This window comes from Perca flavescens, chromosome 22 (assembly GCF_004354835.1).
Source record: "Perca flavescens isolate YP-PL-M2 chromosome 22, PFLA_1.0, whole genome shotgun sequence".
NCBI lineage: Eukaryota > Metazoa > Chordata > Actinopteri > Perciformes > Percidae > Perca > Perca flavescens.
In genome coordinates, this window is record NC_041352.1 from 12116926 (window position 1) to 12139675 (window position 22750).

Sequence of the window (22750 nt, forward strand, 5' to 3'; positions counted from 1 at the left end):
ACACAATCCAGTGTTTGTTAAATTAACTAATCATGCTTAAAGATGTGTAATTTAGTATAATGCTTCCCTATTGCAAGGACAGTGTTTTAGTATTTGAGTGAAATCTTTGAAAAGTCTTCTTCTGTTCCTCTTATCCTTGCACCTCTTTTACCGTTCCGTTACTCGGATTTCCTGGCTCTCTTTCTTTCATTCTCTTCCCCTCCCTCCTTCCCTCCCTTTCCTTAGACACACTCATTTATTCTGTCCACTGTTGCTTTAATAGGCCATTATGCCCAGGGGTAGGGATTATTACAGAGTTACCCTCTAGGCTAATTGGGCTTGAGCCTGCGATTACATCAGTATTACTAGAATACACAGACACACAAACACAGAATTTTGCACACAAACACACGCTCCCTTCTTTGATTCAGTTATTAGTATCTCTCAGAAAGAAAGCCACACTGGCTCCAATGACACAGTGGGAGCTCAGTAGACTTGTAATGAAATGCTTAGTCCCTCTTAATGGCAAATATACTGCGGAGAGACATGCAGATATGCACACGCTAGGAAGGAGAGAGTGAGCGAGAGAAAAGAGAGGTTCTTACTGAGAATACACGCTCCTGTTTTCTTTTGGGATAGATTGCTTATCAAGCTATTTAACGCAAGCTTATTCATACATATAATCAGGCATCTGCTGGAAGGTAAAACCGCACAGACATACTCCACTGATTTACAGCCCTTACAGCACCCTCCTTCTCATGCTAATGCATGAAGATCTTTTTCCGCACACTGGTGCACCAACCACTCAGTAGGCCTCACCAGGAGGCACACTTTGTGTCAATGATGTATTAGTCTTTGATTTTTGTCTGATCTGTTATCTGTGAAGGGAAGAGTCTTCAGAGAAACCACATGATTAGGTGAACTCTTATATCACATGCACCACCTGATATTTATATTATGTGAAAATAAGTGAGCCACGTGTTTGAGAATTTTCTCACCTTTATATTAGTGATGTCAAATGATTAAAATATTTAATCGCGATTGATCGCATTAATGTCATCGTTAACTCGCAATTAATTGCAATTAATCGCACATATTTATCTATTGTAAATGTCCCTTGATTTATTTTTATTTTTTCTGATTTCAATGCTCTTATCATAATGGAAAAGTGGATTGGCTTGCTTTGTGCTTTTGTTGCCTGGCTTTGACGAGGGGGTGGAGAATTTGCATCAGCTGTGTGCTTGGCCATTAGGTGGTATTTCAGACTGGACGTGCTGCGATGATAGCTCAACAAAACACATAGATCACTTTGGTCTTGTCAATGGAACCATTTGGCAACTTTTTAAAAGTAAACATCCATTCAGAATCTTATTGGCATCCATTTCGGTGTCTCATGCTCGCCATCCACTCAAAACGTAACGTTAGCCTACTACTCCTTGGCCAACTCGCAAGCCCATACAAGTGTGTGCGGCATGTTGTTGTGTTTCTGGTCTAGTTAGATCCGGTGTGGTATTGTAGTTTTTCTAATGTTACTAGTTGTTGCAATAGGATTTGACAAAAACTACAAAGTTTGCTAGGCCAAAAAGAACGTTAATCTCGCAATAAAACAATTTACGCAGTTAAAATGGGTTTGCGTTAACACCGTTAATAACGCGTTTAACTGACAGCACTGCTTTATTCTATCTTGTCTTATATTTTTTTTTATTTATTTATTTTTTTTTTTTTTTTTTTTTTATTTAAGGACAATGCACATTTAATGAACATGTACAGCAGTACACGTAAAAGTGCCAGATTATAGCCCAAAGGCTAATTTCCAATGTTTTACTCTCAGTAACTCGTCGTACTATTTAAAGCTTCATTAACCAATATTTTATTTTTCCTAAATTAACATTAAATCAAATGAATCAAAGGGAAGGAATTGTGAGCACTACATTTTTCACTAACAATGAGCACCCTTGTTTGCAGCTTTCATTTCATTTTTGATTCAATGTTTCGTACAATGTAGCAGAGAGATTGAATTTTTGCAAGTGTAATTCAGAGACAAACATCTAACAAGCCCATGAGACACAGATATTGGGTTTTCTCAGGAGTTCTCAAGGCAAAAATTGCAAAATAATGTTGAGCATTTCACACAGGTGGTGAGTAATAGGACTCCCAACAGGACGCCTATGTTGCTATGTTTGCTCTGGGTGTGTCAGTAATGCCAGACAGTTGTGTGCTAACACATTATCCAGTAAAATATATCCAGGCTCAGAGATGAGTTTGCTCTGGAGCCTTCTTGTGTTTGTGGTGGTGATTCATATGTATATATTGTAAGAGGGGGGTATTCAGCACTGGACTAAAGGGATAATTCATCAATCTTCTTTATGCATGACTGTATTATGAGCATTACCCTCAAACTACCAGCTAGTAATTTCCAAAAGGGTTTCTGCAAAACCCAAGTGAATCAGCAGGTGCAGTATAAAAAGGGAAGGTAGATGAAGGATGGAATGTGGTGCATAAGTGCTGTATGTCTCTGATGGTGTAAAAATCACCTGAATATCTCTTCATAACCTCATTCTGTCCGCGGTGGGTCCCAGGCCATTGAAATAAATGTATCTCTCTAATTGGAGACAGAGTGACAGGTACAGTAGATCTCGTCTGCTACTAGGAACAGACTCAAATGAACCCCCTTATGCATATACACATATTCAAAATGTGTGTGTGAGTCTACGGCTGTGTGGTTTTGCGTGTGTGTGTGTCTGCCATATGTGTGTGTCTGTGTGTGTGTGTGTGAGTGTGAGAAAGCTCTAAGGCTGTTTGTGACCTGCGGAAACATGCTATTCTTTCATTTGTAAAAACTTTGAACATTTCATCCACTTCCTCATCTCAAACAGAAAGACAAGGATGAAACTAAAGGCAAGATGAGGCCTAGATTGTGGGTGTCTCATTAACTGTGTGTGTGTGTGTGTGTGTGTGTGTGTGTGTGTGTGTTAGAGGATGGATACCTGAACCGAGCCTACCTGACGGGCCAGGTTCGGACAGATATTTAAGAAAGGATGTTCGGTTTTGGGTCGGACTCGGGCACATCAGCACAATAAGGCATTGAACATTTTAAATTTAAAAAAGCTTTTATGTAGGTGTGTGCCTGTGTTAACGTGCACTTGTTGCCCCGTGTGCGCTGATGCGCTCATCTGTTGATATTTCCGAATGCCTTCTTACAGTTGCTTAATAAAAGTGGCCTTTCCACACAAACAAACGTACATGTGTCATTAGTAAGAGAAATAAAAACGAGATTTTAACTGTGTCAGGCTCGGGTCGGGCTCGGACATAAATATCTTAACGCCTGTCGGGCTCGGGTCGGGTTTGGTTACTGCTCTGTCGGACGCGGGCCGGGCTCAACAGAAAAAGGTGGCCCGATTCCTGCAGGGACTCTGATCTAATTTTTCCATCACTTTGCTTTTACTTACTTATTATCTCTCTTTTCTTTTGCTCTCATCACTCATTGGTAAGGATTATACAACAGCTTGGTTCGAAATGATCCAGTAAACCAAAACCAGTGAACTGCTGAGTGTTGGTATTTGTCTTTGAGTATGTGTTTTGAAGATGCTATCATCTGATCACCCTCTTGATTAATTATAAAATTATTGGGCACCAGGATTGTTTCCATGGAAACAATACTCCACTGTCTCCAGTGCTTTTGCAGAGACAGAGAAATCTAATTTCATACACCAAAGTGAGGAAATATGTTTTTGTACTCCTGGTTGGACAAAAGGTGTAAGTAATGATAGTTAATCTTGATGAATTAAATGTTAAATGTAGAAAACATGAATTGAATGGGATTTAGCTCCCTGCATCTCCTTGTATTCTTTTAGACTGTGACAAGTATCCCAATAACAAGATAATCATAAATGCAACTAAGGATTGACACAAGGCAAATTCAGAAATGCTTGTTCCTAGAAGAAAACAAAATGGGTTTTTTTCCCACTCCTACACATTGTTCATTCTTTCAATCGCATCAGACTTTAAAACTCTTTCATACATCAATCTATCCTTGTGTTAAACCAGCTACATTAAATCCAATCCAAGGCAATATTTATTCAGGGTTATACGTCTCCAAGACCTTGTCTGTGTGTATGTTCATGTCATGTTCTGTTGTTATACATGTTTTCTTTGTTTTCCTACTTGGGAGTTTATGTTATTTGTGGTCATGTTTCATGTATGTCTTTTGGTGTTATTCATCTTATGTATGTTTGTATGTATGTCTATGTCCTCTTTTTTTATACGAGCTACCCAGGGATGCACAAAGAAATTCAGCCCTGGCTGACAATAAAGTTGTATTGTATGGTAATGTGGTCATTAGTAGGGTCCAGGTCCACAAGCGAAATATTATTATTTCATGATTTAATTTCCAACATTTCATGTTGTCATTGCTTTAATTTCCTTTCAATACTTTTACATATCTCTTCAACTGTATATCATTATATTATGAAAGAGGTATGCTGTCCTGTTTGATACCACCAGGGAAATGTGGTCACAGGCAGCATACACTGTTTGATTAGGGCCACCTCTAAAGCAGAACGTTTTAGCTATGTTATGTGCGTGTGTTCTTTCATGCATGTGTTCAACATCAGTTCCTTTGAGATGCAACATTTTGTGTGTTATCAGTCACACACGCACAAGCTTACTTGCACAGTCCATATAGGAAGCATTAGGCATTACAATAATAGAAAGGCCTGAGGCATAGATTTGAGGGGGAAAACATACTACAGCAACCCACGATTATAATGTTATATTGTTTCATTCCCCCCGAGTGTGTGTGTGTGTGTGTGTCTCAGTGTGTTTGTGTGTGTGTGTGTGTGTGTGTGTGTGTGTGTGTGTGTGTGTGTGTGTGTGTGTGTGTGTGTGTGTGTGTGTGTAGGCAAGGCTTAATGTGTTACATTCTCAGGCTTTGTGTGGTTGGCATATTGGCATCAGTGAAAATGTGCAAAGCTCTTCAAACCATCTTGAAGGACGGAATATTTAGGAGTGTAGGAGATAGGGGTGTAAATTCATGAATGCCAGAGGGCCTCATACATTAGTAGCAGGTAAAATCATTTATACTGTATATACAGGATCAACGTGTAATTGAAAAAGTGGGAGAGAAGAGGAGAGAAGAAAAACGATGGGAAAAGGAGAGAAAAGAGGAGCAGTAAGGATGAGAGAGACTGTGAAAAGAAAGAAAAGTAAGCAGAAAAAGGAGCAGAGTAATAATGTTGCAGAAATAATATCCACACTGGACAAGGTTGTTGCACTGAGATATGTAATATCCCCAACATGCTCCGAGGGAGATAAAACAAAGAACAAAAACATTCAGGATAAGTCATGAATAAGGTTTCTTCCCCATATGATAATGTTAAAATGGTTGCATATTACTTTTTGATATCTATGTAATCAGTTTCTACTTCCAAGAATTTTAATACCCCCCCCTGTTTTTTGCCATTTCATCAGGTGGGCTCATCAGTAACTGCACCCATTATGTATTTTAGGACTTTATGAAGTAGTGACCAGAGATACTTTTCTGATCTTGTCATTCCTACATAATGCATCTCTGCAAGTCTTTGTGCCGTTTGCTATTTATATTTCAGAATTACTGCACAGTTCAGAATGAAGTTGAGTTATGTAATGAATTATGTATGGATGCATTTAGCTTTCTCTAGCTCTCCCTCATTCTTAAAATTGGATCAGTCTGATGTTACTGTCTGTGATCCATCATTCATCCCTCGTGGCAAATATAGCTGAAATCAATAGAAATGCAATACCTGCACACTTACACATAGACAGATATATATACACACACACACCAGCAGGATAGCACTTGCTCTTGGTTAGTTGTGAGCAAGACACTCTTGAATCTTCGGTGTTGGTTGGTCTTTCTGGGTCTGGGCTTTTTTTTTTACTTCATAATACCATTGTTTCTCTTTGGGCACTAACACCATGTAGTATAGATGAATCTCAAGCAATGTGCTAAATGTCTGTGCCCTCTATTTAGAAACTATGGGTAACAAATAGCTATAAATAAATCGAAAATATTTTTAGATATTGTAATATATTTGTTTTTTACTCTAATAATGAGAACCGTGATAAAAGACATCTACAAATGTATTTACCAAAGGTTCACTGAGACACTAGAGCACAGCTCCTAAACCTGTCACTGTATTAATTGAGTCATTCAATAAAACATGTTAAATGCAAAGCACATCCACTCTTTTAAAGTGAAGAAAACATACACTGTGTAAAGCTAGCTCTATCATTAGCTCTATCATTTTCTCTCTATCGTGTCCTCACTCTACACCTCAGCCACTTTGTTTCTCTGGCATTGATGCTGAGTCTTGGTGACCCTTCACCCTAGCTTGGGGCTATCTTAAAATTACAGTATATCATTTATGTCAGTATAACAAAACCTTTGGAGTAAAATTACTATTCTTCATTTCATGACATGAGCCAAAACAGATAATGCACACTAGTTTATTTAATGAGTGATTTTAGCTTACAAGTCAACTTCTTTCTGCTTTGTATATAAATGACTTGGTCAAACTGAGATAACCAAGACAATATTCACAAAGTATGAATGACATGTAGTGTAATAGACAACTGGATAGTGGCACAATCCTCAAGGCCTTGATGAAGTTAAAATTATACCTGAAAGTCACCAAGGGAACAGCAGGAAACCACTAAAGGTGTTAAAGGTATCCATATTATCATTAAGCGCACTGTTTGCAGGAAGACGCAAATAGACCACACCTCCCTTTAGCACCCGAAGAATTAATGCATTTGATATGGAAGTATGACCATTAGCTTGCTCAGAATTATGCAACATTCTCTCACTATTATGGTATAAATTCACTGCCAACCACTCTCCGTTCTTGTTGTTGAAGGCAGTGAATCTGAAATAGTAATAGCCGCTGACTGGTGCTGTGAAGATACCTGCAACCAGAGAATCAGAGAGGTCAGCTTCGTCTGTCCCTTAGACAATATCAAGATGCTTGCGGTAATACGTACCTGTATTTGAGTTGTAAGCCCCGCCGACATTTGTGAAGACTCTTTTGTAGACGAGTGTTGTTTCAGTATTGAATGGTCCAACCTTTCCTGAAGAGGTCAAACCAGCAGAGAAAGCCACCTTCAGATCTGTAAACACGGAATGGAAACACTTAAAAACAGACATTTTTTTAATATAGCAATAGCAGAGGATATAAACAAATTGTTAGTTAGAAGGGAAAGCCATAAAAGTCAGTTTTATATTTAGAAAGTTATAGGCTTAAACTATGCTGTCTCTTATCAAAATACCTGAAATTGTGCTTTCCATCTCATCCAATTTGTCCCGGCTGAGCTGTAGTTTAGTCTCATCCAGCTCTTCCCTGAGAGCTGTCACCTCTTTCTTCTGCTCCTGCCCTTCCCTCTCACTGGTTGTCTCTCTGGACACCAGTGCTGCCAGTTCTGCTGCTTGTACTAGAAGCAAGAAAGTCAATCATTTCTTAACTGCTCTTTCAAGATTTTTCTGCAATTACAAACTCTGTGATTTTGGTAATTACATACCAGAAATCAGTCTGCAATAATTTGCAGATTATTAGTCATTGTTTGTTTGTTGTTGATATACTACCTGTGTTCTCTTTCTTGAGAACAGCCACTTTGTCTCTCTGGGTTTGCAGTTCAGCCTTGGTATTCGTCAGTTCCACCTTTTGCTCCTCCACCATGTATCTCAGAGCTCTCAGCTCATCCCAGATATCCCTCTCAGTCTGACCACTCGTCTGTAAGCCTGGGTCAGCTCCTTCACTCTCTCCTTGAGCTGATGTCCCAGACAGACAGAACAGAAACACCAGCAGCAGAGAACCCCTCATTCAAACCTCACCCCTCCAGAAATACCTCGAAAAAATGAAGTGGAATCAGATTTTTTCAGGGTACAGATACTCTAAAAATGTCTCCCACTGACGTGGTCGAAGAGAAGTCTCTCTTATTATTTATATTCTTCAGAGTTGGCACAAGAAGGCCGTCCTTGACCATATTTAGGAAAGTGAGCTGATGCAATGGTCACAGCTGTTCATACAAGAATGATTTCCCTTTGTTTTTTTTTTCAAAATTTTCCATATACTGACACAAAAGAAAATTACTTAAATGAACCCACATACAATCATAAAACATGTAGTTGTATTTTGTTACATGGTGGCCCTTGTATTGGACATAAGTAGTGCTTTTCTCATAAACATCATCACTTGTCTTGTTTATGCAGATGTAATATGTAATATGTGTTAACTGCCATTATAGGAAGCACTGGTTTATTGCCCCCCTTTCAGAATTTTAGAGTTGATAAGGTCATTAAATGCAATTTTAATTTCATTTGCTGACTCATGCTGACAAAATTGTGATAATAATAATAGTAATGATGCACACTACTTACCTAAATAATAGTTTTGTCTGTTGCTTTATTTCACTCTGATAATTAGAACTGTGATGAAAGCCATCTATTTACCACACGTATACTTCATTAGAGCACAGCTTAATGCAAAGGTCCGACTGTACCCAGCTAGTTAAACCTGTCACACTGTGAGTATGAGTGAAGTCATGTTAAATGTTAAATGCAAAGCACATCCACTTAGTATGGCATAGATGTCATTTAAAGTGGAGAAAACATACACTGTGTAAAGTATCATTAGCTCTATCATTTTCTTTCTATCGTGTTCTCACTCTACCTCAGCCACTTTGTCTCACTGGCATTGATGCTGAGTCTTGCCGACAGTCAGCTCCACCCTCTATTCTATTACCATGTTTCTCCACTCCCTTTAGCTCAGCCCAGATGTCAGGGATGGCGGTGCTGGTCTGCCCACTTTTATGCTTTACTAGACTTTTTTTGACACTTTGGACCTGAGCCCATTCCTCAGTCTGTGGCAACAGTGAAGGTAACAGTGTGAGTAATGGAAAACTTCTGATGCTCAAGAAGGTCTCTCAAAGACCCGATCCGTAGAGTGGTGGAGCCCCAGCAGCTGCTGTTGGTGTCATCCAGTTTGCCTTCAGCTAAAGTTTAAGCATTTTATCTACAAGGTCGGGCACTTGGCTGGTTTTCCTCTGTTACTGTGATAAACTATCTTTAGATTTTACTGTTGGTACACTTGGGACATTACTGTGTGAAGAATGTCATGTGTTGAAGTCATATCTGCTGTCACCATGGTAGCAGGGGCAATGAACACCATGTGTCAACACTGAATGTGCATCTGTGTGTTTTTGAATGTGTACAGTACACACACATTTTAAGTGGCAGTTAAAAAAAAACAACAAAGCACTAAGTTTCAATGCACAAACATTGATGTGCCAATGTGATATATTGCAGTTCAATTTGTTGCTTTTGTCATTACAAACAATGTCATTAATTTAGGTTGATGAAGTGAGAAGGGTGTGTTCACTCAGTGTGTTCAAGGGCAGCAGCGTTGTCTGTCGTCGCTGTCCATTCACCTGCCATTTTTATTATATAACACTTTCAATATACCGAAACGCTTCAACACAGGTGTTACATTTTGTTCGTAAAAAATATTTATTTATTTAGTCTAGAAGACAACTTTGACCAAAAAGGGCAAAGGGCAAAGAGGCAGTGGCGTGAGCTACTCATAACCTCAACAACTTCATTAAAACAAAACAAACTTTACTTTTACTTTACAGTTTCACCTCTATCTCTGGTTCCTTTAGATTTAGAACACTTGGCCTGTTATTATATTAAATTGCTGTACCTGGTATATCGAAAATTACAAGAGATGCTTTTAAATAGAGAAAATCTCTATTATAATATCCTTGTATTGCGAGACTAGCATATTGTAATGTAGTGTAGCACACCCATTATTTTAGTTGTGAATAAATGGAGCAACAAAACTGTTGATCATTCTTCCTTTCATGACAGGAGCCAGAACAGTATAGCTTGATGATGATCATGACCATTATTTTATTAAATGAGTTATTGTAGCTTATAAGTCAAATTCTTTCTGCTTTGCATATACATCGGGTGCTGTGAAGATACCTGCAACCAGAGAGGTCAACTTCGTCTGTCCCTTAGACAATATCAAGATGCTTGCGGTAATACATACCTGTATTTGAGTTGTAAGCCCCGCCGATATTTGGGAAGACTCTTTTGTAGACAAGTGTAGTTTCAGTATTTCTGCTTCAGGTCCCTTTCCTGAATGGGGTCAAACCAGCAGAGAAAGCCACCTTCAGATCTGTAAACACCAAATGGAAACATTTAACAAAGGCACATGAATTGTGGATAATGAATTTTTTTAAGATATAATAACAGAGGATACAAACAAATGGTTAGTTTCAAGTGAATCTCATTAAAGTCAGATACAATTATATATAGTTAACCGTAGGCTGTCTCTTGGGGCGGAGTGTAGCTCACCCAGTAAGAGTGTGCGCCCCATGTAGGCTAAGTCCTTTGCAGAGGGCCTCTGTGTGCCATCCCCTCTCTTTCTTTCCCCCCTTTTCTGTCCATCCACTATCAAATAAAGCCCCCAAAAAATAATCTTTAAAATGTATCAAAATACCTGAAATTGTGCTTTCCATCTCATCCAATTTGTTCCGGCTGAGCTGTAGTTTAGTCTCATCCAGCTCTTCCCTGAGAGCTGTCACCTCTTTCTTCTGCTCCTGCCCTTCCCTCTCACTGGTTGTCTCTCTGGACACCAGTGCTGCCAGTTCTGCTGCTTGTACTAGGAGCAAGAAAGTCAATAATTTCTTAACTGCTCTTTACAGATTTTTCTAGAATTACCAATTCCTTGATTTTGGTAATTACATAATAGAAATCAGTCTCTCGGCCTCCTCCACTTTTAAGAAAATAATTTGCAGATTAAAAGTCAATGCATTCCCAGCCTAAACATCACTGGTGTTGTCGATATACCTGTATTCTCTTTCTCGAGAACAGCCACTTTGTCTCTCTGGGTTTGCAGTTCAGCCTTGGTATTCGTCAGTTCCACGTTTTTGCTCCTCCACCATGTATCTCAGAGCTCTCAGCTCATCCCAGATATCCCTCTCAGTCTGACCACTCGTCTGTAAGCCTGGGTCAGCTCCTTCACTCTCTCCTTGAGCTGATGTCCCAGACAGACAGAACAGAAACACCAGCAGCAGAGAACCCCTCAAACCTCACCCCTCCAGAAATACCTCGAAAAAATGAAGTGGAATCTGATGTTTTTAGTGCATATACTCTAAACAAATGTCTTGCAATGAACACAGGTGTTGTGAGGAAGAGAAGTCTCTCTTATATTTATCTTGTCAGAGTTGGCAAGGTGAGCTGATGCAATGACCACAACTGTTCATACAAGAATGATCCACCATCTGGGTCAAATGTTATTTTAAAATTCTAAAATTATATAATTACAGTGGGTCCACATTTAATTATTTATTATGTGAAATCATTCTCAACCTTTCAGTTGTTGTAATGGGCTATTTTCAGTAGGAAAGACTTTTTCCCTTTCAAATGAGTATTCAAAGTGAGAATGTGAGATGACGCAAGTGAACCCACAGTTCAATTTTTTTCATTTTTATTTCATTCAAAACAAAAACTGAGCAAAATGACCAGTCAGCCTTCTACCTTGTTATCAGGCCCTGTGCATATGAATGACAACTCCAAAAGAAGCCATGAAACAGTTTTATCTAGTCAAGTCAGAACAATTCTCTTCCTCCTTCTCCAATTCTCCTTCATTATCTGTGCTCTTTTTATCTGGGACAGACAGCCATCATTTTTGTGTGATTTGAGCCTGTGTGTTTGGCGTGTGTTACACAAAGAGAGAGAGAGTGCACCACATATTTCTGTAACTTTTTTGTGCGTCTGTGCAGCAGGGAGTGTGAAGATTCAATAACACTGCTATCACTGATAAGCACGTTATTCAAAGCTATTGCAGGCGATGTAAAACAGATGAGGGACACATGGTTACACAGTATCTATTTTCCATTACATTCAAGAGGTTTATAGAGATGGACGGGATGGAGCAGAGGGCTTGATAGTGTTTACATCAAACCAATATACAGTTAGAAATGTGATTGCCAGTAAAGGAGCACATCAAGGTCTCTTTCTACCAGAGCTGGCTTATGTGTTTTTTTTTTTTTTGTCTTTCAGACAAAGCAGAGGCCATCTTCCATAATTTTTTGCCTTTATTACTTTTCAGTTCATGACTTCTTAAGCACGACAACAGTGCAATGTTAAACTGTATCATTGTTTATTCCCTGACAGCCCTAGTAGAAATGTGTTTGTACTGTTGCATGTGTGGATTTGTGCATATTTAACCAGCCTTGGCCTGGACAAGACCGCAGCGGTCACACCCCTCAGCAGGTGGCCATCTTGGCTCTTAGGTCACTGTCATGATCGCACGCACACACATTCACATAGTCACCCCGCTGATGCTGATTAATTAGTGTAGACTCCCCACTGACATGAAAGCAAGGGTCTCCATGTGCATTCTGGGAAGAAATAAACAATTTTGAAAGTGTGCCTTTTAGATGGTGAAGACACAGATAAAGACTGCCACACACGAACCAAATGCACCAACAGAAGCTTGTGCCCTCTCTTACACACATGCTACATGCGTATTGACTTGCATGCAGATCCATTAAATGCACTCTGCTGAAATTGATTTGCACATGACCGTACCTTGAACTTCATGTATTATAGTCAGTGAAGCAGTGAGTGGATCCGTTTTGAAAAAGATAGACAATGCTACAGTAGATGGCCACAAGAGGAGAGGAGAAAAAAAGAGAAAGAAAAAGAGGGAAGAAGTGAAATGCAGAAATATAGGAAAGGAAATAAAGACAGAGCGACGGAAGACAGAATCAGGGACAGAGAGGGAGGCAGGGAGGGAAGGGTGAATAGAGATTGGTGTCAGTAAGAGGTGATGTATAGAGGAGAAGGTGATGAGAGTGAGCTGGCTTCTCTCTCGGCTCCAGTAGTAATGTCCCTTTCCAAAACATCACTCATATTTAATGGAGCTCAGCTACAAGGGAAGAGAGAGAAGCACAAAACCCACATGCACGAACGCAACGCACGCACACACACACACACACACACACACACACACACACACATTGAAATATGCAGACAACGCAGCACATTACAGACTTGTACACACTTTCACAGAGTGCTCAGAGCTTGCGTGCACAGATAGAGAACACACGCACACATGCACTCTGGTACTCAGACGCAAACAGGGTTCTCTGAGAGTTAATGGAGTTGAGACACAGGGGCCTTGAGACTGGAAGCTGCACTCAGCTTTGAGAGGGGGAGAGAGAGAACAAAAGAGAAGCGAGGAAGAATCGGGGAACATTGGCATACATATGAGAACACGTGTAGAAGTGAGACAAAAATGTGGTAGAGGCAGGAAGATGATTCTCCGCTGAGCATGTCTTAACTGTGTCTGGACCACACACTCCCCAGTCAGCTGAGACAGGGGCAGAAGATAGAAGAAACACAGGGGTGCAAATTGCTGTATGACAAAGTAGAATGTAAACCGAGAGAGATAGCCACACATCACAGACGGAAATTGTATTTTAGTTTCACCACCCACGCAGCTCTCACCCATGATGAGTCACCCAGTCATCTTTTCCATAAATCCCAGTCAGGTCCTTTATATTCTCCTATAACACAGTTAACTTTGTCCTAATAGAAGTAACCAGTCCTTAATGTGGACCCGTTTGCAAATGAATGAAAGAATGTGGTGATGCATTTTTTCTTATGTTAGACTTTGATCCAGGTTTTTTTGTACAATTTACACTCGCACAAAGATACTTTTGCAATGTGTGACAGTTTCTGAAGACGTTTTAATCTTTGCCCCCTCCAGGTACAGGCCTTAATGACGGCCAATGGCACGCAATACGTTTGGTCGCCAAGGAGAACTTTGCCATGTTGACAATAGATGGCGAGGAGGCGTCTGCTGTGCGCTCCACCTCACCTCTCACCATCACCACGGGAGGAACCTATCACTTGGGAGGTAAGGGTCACCCCAACACTATCGCCACAGATCTGAAAAAAAAAAAAAAAAAAAAAACATCACGGCCCTCACTTCGACCTGCATTTATAGTCATCCCATCACATTCCTCTTCAGTGCCCCTCTAGGAGGCAAGGGAGGCATCAGAGTATAAGATGTTCACTACACGTACATCCAGGTTGTGTCAGTCGATCCTGAATACTTGTGTCTTAAATTCTACGGACTATTGTCATGTTCAGTTTGTGGTTGCTTTGTTGTCTTTAACAAATATTACTTTTTGTGTTTAATTGCATAGTCTCCTATTGCTTGTTTAATTATAATGAGCCCAAGACACAGAAACCTATTCAGATGCATGTTGATTCATCTGCTTTTACTTTTACTTTATTTTGGTTAGTTTGTACATAATCATTTTTTAAAGAAATGTGTTGGTGGTGTGTTTGAAACTTATTATATGAACTGTACCAACAGGCTTTTGCAGGCTAAAAATGTCTATAAATCATTTATACCGCTAGAAATCTATATCCCAGTTGCCAGAGTTCAGGAAGTTGCTCACTTAGCAAGAGCGCAGACACAACTAGACCACCACATACACAACCATACAGAGGGCAACGCACTCCAACTCACATACACATGGAGCAGCCACAATCTGTCTGAATTAGGAAGATGCCAGGTTAATGATGCCAGACACTGCTGTCTGTCTGTTGGAAGATGATCCGTAGCTAAGTGTGCACGTGTGACTTTGTGCGTGTGTTGGCTGTGTGGGCACCTGTATGAAATTACAGTAACTGAGAGAGATAGTCTGGGCTCTGATAGCTCCGTCAGGCCTCTCTCCCTCTCTCTATCGGAGTACAATCTCCTCCATCAAGCACGACCATTTCCCCAGGCCAGTCAATAAGGATCAGAGCACCTCACACACAGATTCTTTTATTCTGTCCATCTTAATTTACTCTTCACTGCTGTTGAGTGAATCCCCCTTGAGGCCATGATGACTCTGTACTTTATATTTGTGAATCTAAGCTTTTGTGGCCTTGATATGCTAATTGCATTCCACTCAGGAAGCATCAAATACCTGCTAAAAAAAATTTTTAAGAATTTTTTGAAGTGCTTTTTTGGATTCTTTAATCCGGGCGGTTGCAGAGTCATTTAATGTTACCACTTTATCTTTAATTATTGCTTATCTCTCCTTCATGCCAACTTTCTCTCTATTTTCCATCTTTTTGTCTGTCTTTTCTGGTTTCTCTCTCCTCTACTCTCTTCTTCCTTCTCACCCTCTAGTCTCTGTTTTGATCCAATTGGTGATTTATTGATTTTGGTAAGCTGAGTTGGGAATCAATAGTGGCTGAGAGGAGAGGATCTCTGTAATGTCTTTACCCCCTGAAGATGGCAGAGGAGTAAGACGGAGCAAGTGAGAGAACGGAAGAGGGAAACTGAAGAGAAGACGAAAGATAAGGAAGAAGAGAAAGTAGAGACAGGGGATGAGACGGAGAGAAGATTTTGGCAGACAAATGTAAAAGATAGTGAGTGAGTGCAAGTCTTGAGAAGGAAAAATGAAGGAAAAGCTATGTCCTAAAGAGCTGGGGGGCTGAGAGAAAGGGTGGCAATGAGATTTAAAATCCCAGAGGCCGTACCTGGACGTCATCAGAGGAAACACAGGGCTCCAAACACACCTTAATCATGTTTTCATATACACACAGGTAGACACAAACAATACACTGTACAGTATGTGCTATATACATCATTTTTGTGTCTGTCTATTACTGAGAAAAAAAATCTTGCACGTGGCCTTCACTTGTGTGTACACCAGAGGTGGGTAGTAACGAGTTACATTTACTTCATTACATTTACTCCGTTACATTTACTTGAGTAAGTTTTTGAAAAAATTTTACTTCTAGGAGTAGTTTTAAATCACTATGCTTTTTACTTGAGTAGATTTGTGAAGAAGAAACTGTACACTTACTCCGCTACATTAGGCTACTCAGAGCTCGTTTCTTTTTACCTCTTTGGTATTCTACGGGTCATTGTTTTTATCCCCCCGCGTACGCCTCATTTTAATGTTTTATTTTGAAAGAGAAAGAGACTTCCGCTAAAGGCTCTACCACGTGACTGTGTTTCACCAATCAAACTTAGTTGTGCGTGCAGTCTCGTCACGTGATCATACTCAATCTCAGCGGCGGGACGGGTTAGCTTTACAGTCGCAGCAAAACAAAAATCAGTCAGAATCAGCCGTCGGCAATGCAGACACAGATGAGGAGGAACACCCCAGAGGCCAGATCAACATGGCCTGGATTTATTTTTCAGTTAGCCGGCTTCACCTAACCTAAACAACCGCGGTCCCGCCAGCTGTGTCACGACGGTGGTTAACAAGTAGTTCAATCAACCCAGGGTTTCCCAATCTAGCATGTTCACATAAAAGAGGCAATGTTTGCACAACATGACCAATAGCCACATATTTTACATAAGAAGAGCAAACTATAATTCTACATAAATATGAAGAACACAGACACGGTTTTACAGGCAAAACACAATACAGTCGCTGCTTCCTGAAACAGGAAGGAAAGCTGGCAAAACGAAATAGGCGACGCTGTAGATGCGTAAATCACAACGCTTATCAATATCACTTCCCCATCAGTCAGGCACAAGCTCTGACCATAATTACACTTGTGCTTTCCATGAACAGCCGTTGCTTTAGCCTATTATTTCAGTTGCAACCCTGGCAGTGGAAGTGATCGTGAGAGCAAATAAAAAACATAATTCAAACCGCTGTGCACATTACACACGGCTCAAGAAGCCGAGAAATAGCCAATATTTAATATAAATATACCCATCAGGGAATGTTAACGGGGTTGTCGGTCTCTAAATGTTTTTTGTATGAGCGCACCCCTCTCTCTCTCTCTCTCTCTCTCTCTCTCTCTGCGCACCGAGCTCCGCCTGATCTTCTAAGAACGGTGACGCTGTTATCAATCGAGTATTGATTGGTCAGTAGGCGTTGCTTTTACACCGGTTGATCTCTGATCTCCAACATAACCTGCTCCCGACCAGGTTAGGCGTCCAGCATGAGTTACCACGGCGATTGAACCCGTTAACAAGTGATCCACCTTCGTGATACAGAAAACCCTGGTGAACCTGAAGTTACCTCGTTAACCCCAGACCTTGCTTCGTAGTACAGGCCTTTGGCCTCATAATGAAAGCATGTTTACCTTAGTAAAAGGGCCAAACAGCAGCTCCATTACCTTGTTCTAGTTCTGCCTGCAGAGCCTGGTAAAAAAAGTATAAAGGTTTGGAAATTTGTGTTACTTGTGCTTATTTATTTTTTATGTATTATTATTTTATTGATTTTATTTTTTAAGTACTTGAATTTACCTGGCTTATTTTAATTTAATCTATTTTGTAATTAATTAATTAATTAAAATGTATTTAATCGATTGGATGAACTATTTGCCTAAAGATGATTATTTTTGTATTTTTGTCCATCTGATTGAATGCTTGTGTTAAAGAATAAATCAGATGTTACTCAACAGTTACTTAGTACTTGAGTAGTTTTTTCACCAAATACTTTTTTACTCTTGCTTAAGTAAGACTACTTTTTACTTTTACTTGAGTCATATTATTCTGAAGTAACAGTACTTTTACTTGAGTAAAATTTTTGGCTACTCTACCCACCTCTGGTACACACATCAACTCACTCACACATGCATGCATCACCACAGAGAAATGTGTGGGTTGAATTGGTAGCAACTGTGACCGGACTCATTAGTTTTACAAAGTTTGAAGGCTGCAGAACTACTGATCATTACTAAAGAAGTCTGTAGGTTGTTTTCAACTCCAGGAATTATTTTATTTCATATTAGTCTGATCAGTCCTCCAATTTCATGACCTGGTTTTATGTTATTTTACCAAATCCCTGGCCTCCTGATTATCCAACTTTTATGTTATCAAGCCATCTTTAAAGTAGGACATAAATTTGAGTATTATTTTTGTATTATTTAAAATGGTCTGTTTGATTTATCTTGTTTGAGTGATTTAGATGTGGTAAAGACTGGGGCTAGGACCTAATAAGCCTAGGGCTTCTACCTATCTCTTTTTTTGTGTTTATACATTTTATATACATACAGTATATATATATATATATATATATATATATATATATATATATATATATATATATATATATATATATATATATATACACACATATATATACACATTCTTTTAATCGTTCGAAATAAAGATTTCATTAATTTGTTCATTCATTCATTCTGAATACGTGTGTATGAGGGTTAGTGTGAGCGGGCATGTGTGAACTTGTTTGAACAGAGTGTGTGGGTGTTTTTTGACCACATGCTCTTAATCTCCCAAACGCACATGAATACAGAAACACACTTAACTTACAACTCAGGCAGAATATCTAGAACATTTATTCAGAACTCTCCACCTCATCACACTCAAGGACTTATTTCCATCCCAGCACAGAGGTAAGCGAATAATATAGGAAGTGTACAAAAGATAGTTTGGCCTTTGCCTTGCCCTCAATTACTCTCTCTGATCTTTCAGCTTGATGAGTCAGAGAGGCCAAGCGCATCAAGCTGTCCTAAAGCTCCCTAACAATATTCCATCAGCACTTTCTATGTAACTGTTCAGTGTGCATTAATTAGCAGACACCCCTCAGTATCATGAACAATCCGTGTTCTTTTATAAACAGGCTGCAGATCATTGCTGAGAGTCATTTGTGTATTCATCCAGGTAGCCATCTGCTTCAAATCTCATGGCTTTAAGGCATCAATCTGCTGTGCGTTCATTGGCAACAGTTGTTGATCAGTGACCACAGTTTCAACCAGACTATGTAAACAAAGTATTACTGCTACTACCACTTACTCTTAGTGTATTAAAATGACTTTGTTCCGTCTTGTTTTAGGTTAACCTCTATTTGTCTAATTGTGATTCATGTAGTTAAAGGGGTGATAGAATGATTATATAGGGTAATTTGTTCCTTATGGTCTCCTAATGGGGTATGTAACATTGGTTGGGCTGAAAATGGCCTGGTTGATATTTTATTGGCCCTTATTCATCCCTGTGTTTTGGCCCTATTTGTAACAAGAGCTTTTCTTCCAAATATGGTATGCTCATGAATATTAAGATGAGCTGATTGGTTGAGCGAATTGCCATATGCACACATTAGAGCGCTGATTGGTTGAGCGAATCACCATACACACACATTAGAGACGCGCGCTGATTGGTTGAGCGAATCCCCAATACTCACACATTAGAGACGCAACAGAATCTCATATTTCAGACACTGCAATGTTTCATTACCAAATTCACTTCTGAGATTTTTTCATGCGAGAAATCAACTAAATAAAGCTCAAATATGGGCCGTTTTATGAAAATTTATGGCTAATTCTAAATTTGGTAAGACATGTTGGACTTTAGGAGCTCCAGACAGTCTGAAGAGAAAGCAGCTGCCTGCTGGGCTCCATACCCAGGGCAAAGTCACCCTTTGTGGATACTGCACTACCGGGGCTCCGCGGCCGGCTGCCGGCATAACTATAATATATTTATGGTTTGAATTTCGTCACGCCACTTATGTAACATCTACCCCAATGTCTTATTAAGCTAACCGTTGTGTCCGATTTGATTTTAAGGCATTTTTATGAACGTCAAGCGTCTTGTTAGGACGAGCAGCTAGCTAGCTAAAAGTCCCATTCAAAACAATGGGAAATGATTGCAGTTGGCTAGCTACACTTTCGGCATAACTATAATATATTTACAGTTTGAATTTCGTCACGCCACTTATATCACAGCTACCCCAAGGTCTTACAAAGCTAACCGTTGTGTCCGATTTGAATTTAAGGTATTTTTATGAACTGAGGGATCTTATTAGGAGGAGCAGCAAGCTAGCTATGTGTCCCATTGAATACAATGGGAAATGATTGTGGCTAGCTAGCTACACTTTCGGCATAACTATAGTATATTTACAGTTTGAATTTCGTCACGGCATGAATATTACAGGTTCCCCAAGGTCTTACAAGGCTTAGCTAACACTTGTCCGATTTCGGATTTCAATTGAATGCATTTTTGTGAATGTCAGAGGTCTCGTTAGGAGGAGGCTAGCTAGCTCTCATTGATGGACTCCAGCTCACCACGGGCCATATCAACGAGACTCGCGGACAAGAGGCGTTTATTTCCCCGATTGTTTGTTTAAATAACTCAACACACATCCATTATAAGATTAACTGGAACCTGCAGGCTGCGGTAAGAGATTGCGGGCGTAACAAGCTCGCTGACTGCGCTCTCAGTCACTCACCGGCCGGTAGCAGGAAGAGGGGAGGGAGAACAGCGAGCTGCAGGCCCTGGAGCTCTGTCAGGGCAGCGGCGTTTGGTAGTCCAGTCACCCAGAAAAGGGTGAGTTTGCGCGGATATTGAGCACCGGGCCGCCGGCCAAGCTCAATCGAGCTCACAGCAGGCCGGGGTCTGTGACGGAAGACAGGCAGGGCGGCGATGTTGCAACCCAGGCAACTCCGACACACAGTCGGACAAAATTTGCAATTTGCCATCCATTTTCGTAAAACGGCCCATATTTGAGCTTTACATAGTTGATTTCTCGCATAAAAAAGTTTCAGAAGTGAATTTTGTAATGGAATAGCAGAGATCTGCGTGATCTAGATTCAGAAGACTACCTGATCTCAGGTCAGTTGTGTAGCCTATGTAAATGTTGGGGCGTGACTGTTCTCTTAATACACCCATGGGCGTGACAAAGTTACAGGTCTTGGGAGGTTGACGTCAACGTCCAGCTTTGTTGAGATTCGCCCGTTTTCAGCGGCAGTTTCAAAATATGAGATTTTCATAGTAAAGGGGTGTCAATGGGATTTTGAGCTCATATGTATGTCCTATTTACCCACCGAACTGTCATTATTCAACTATGACAGGGTAAAATTGGTTTTGCATTCTATCACCCCTTTAACATATTATAGTGTTTGCTCTGCATGTAAAATTATACATTTTGGAAATGGGAACTGCTGGTAAGCTGGATCCAACGTAGCAGGCCCATACAGTATACAACTATGGAGTTAGTGCCACTGTAGAAGCCTTGCTTTGATGTCAGAGGAAAGAGGGTTTGACTATCTGTCTGTTTCTATTTTCTTCATTTTATATTTCTTCTCCACTGCGGCTTAATGTTTATTAAGCATGCCCAATTGCCACATTAAACCAAATTAGGACTTATTAGTATTATATTGAAGAATGACTGGCACACATATGCAGGGATGTACATACATTATGGGCACACTAAAGTCTAAAGCACAGTGTTTTACTTGACATTAAAGTATAATATGATTAAAGTGAGACAGGATCAGTGCACCTGGGTAACGGCAAATTTTTGTTTTCGGCATTTAAACAAACACTGTGCACACACACACACACACACACACACACACACACACACACACACACACACACACAAAGGTTGTTGACAAGAAGGCATTATGTGAAATAATTACCAGTCTGTATTTAATCAGATAGAAAGTGAGTGTGCATGTTGGCGAGCTTACCTTTAAAAGTGGACAGAATTTCACCAGATGATTACTTCTAGTGGCCTCCAGGCCAAAAAGTTTGTCTCCATTAAAGGTGAAAGATGGAAAACTGTTAGCCAGAGGCTGATAACGTTCTCTCACTGCCTACAGTAGCTCAAAGAATAACATAAATAAATAAATAAGAACAAGCCATTCTGTTTGTTTGTCCTACCTGTGATGGTTATGTCTGAGTTGAGACATTTTTGCAACAGAAATATCACGCAGTACATAGACTACTGGTCCCCTCCATACAGCAGTTGAGCTTTACTTGCATAAATATTCTTTTTAATTAAGGAAAACTCATTTTTAAAACACAACAAAGATCCTTTATGCTTTTAGACAACATTAATATTAATACCACCGCAGTGTTATGCGAAGACAAGCATGCTGACATAAAAATAGTTGCTAATTAATGCTTTAATTAACTTAATAAATCACCTAATTTGCATAAGTGGTTATGTTTAATGTATTTTGATGACTATGATGGGACATTATGCAGCTCAAGTACCATTCCCAAAGAGTTTAAAGGCTAAATTATTCAGCCCATACGATTTCCTCTCTACTTTTCTTCCTTAATTTCTGTCAACCTTTCATTTTGTATGTGCAATGTTTATGTCAGTTAATATAATAATTGTATTGTAATTCCCGAAAACATGCTTTATTCAAAACAGATGCAGTAAGACTTCACTCTGACACATGCAGTTGCACTTGTTTTTCAAACACCTTGAGAACAGTTTTTCTTAGAGTTCAGTGGTATTACAGTAACCAGCCAAGAATGGTGCTTTAGATATAATTGCTTGTTTTTTCTGATTCTGTGGCACTAAAATTCACATGGCACACTTAACCCAAGGTTACAGAGTTACAGGATATTATACTTGATGTCAGAGGAAGGAAAAGGCTTGGCTCTGAGCCTCTGTCATATCCTCAACTATGCCCTCTTCCTTAATTCTGTTCTTTTCCTTTTTCTGTTTTTTTTTCTCCGTTTTTCCTCGCTTTCCCATTTCTTTCGTTCTCTCCAATTTCTCAGTTTATCTTCTCTTCGTTTTTGGCCCTCATCCTCTCCTCTTTTCTCTCATCCCTCTTATCCTCTTTAACCGGGTCGGCCCCTTCCTTTGCCTCCCCTCGTCTCCTCACATCTCCACCCCTCTATCCTTCGAGCGTCTGCTTTTAGAAGCAGCCTCCTGAACCCAAAGCCTATTTTACGGGAAGTAGTTTCTCACTCCTGACGCTGCGCTTAAAGAA

General features: G+C 39.9%; 1 protein-coding gene across 1 annotated transcript in view; it reads left to right on the forward strand.

Annotated features, from left to right (window-relative positions):
- Positions 1–22750, forward strand: part of LOC114549596 (contactin-associated protein-like 2) — a 59111-nt gene that overhangs the window by 15159 nt on the left and 21202 nt on the right. Inside the window, exon 6 of the mRNA XM_028569975.1 lies at positions 13797–13946. Coding sequence (XP_028425776.1) covers positions 13797–13946 — 150 coding nt within the window. The remainder of the gene's footprint in view (positions 1–13796; positions 13947–22750) is intronic.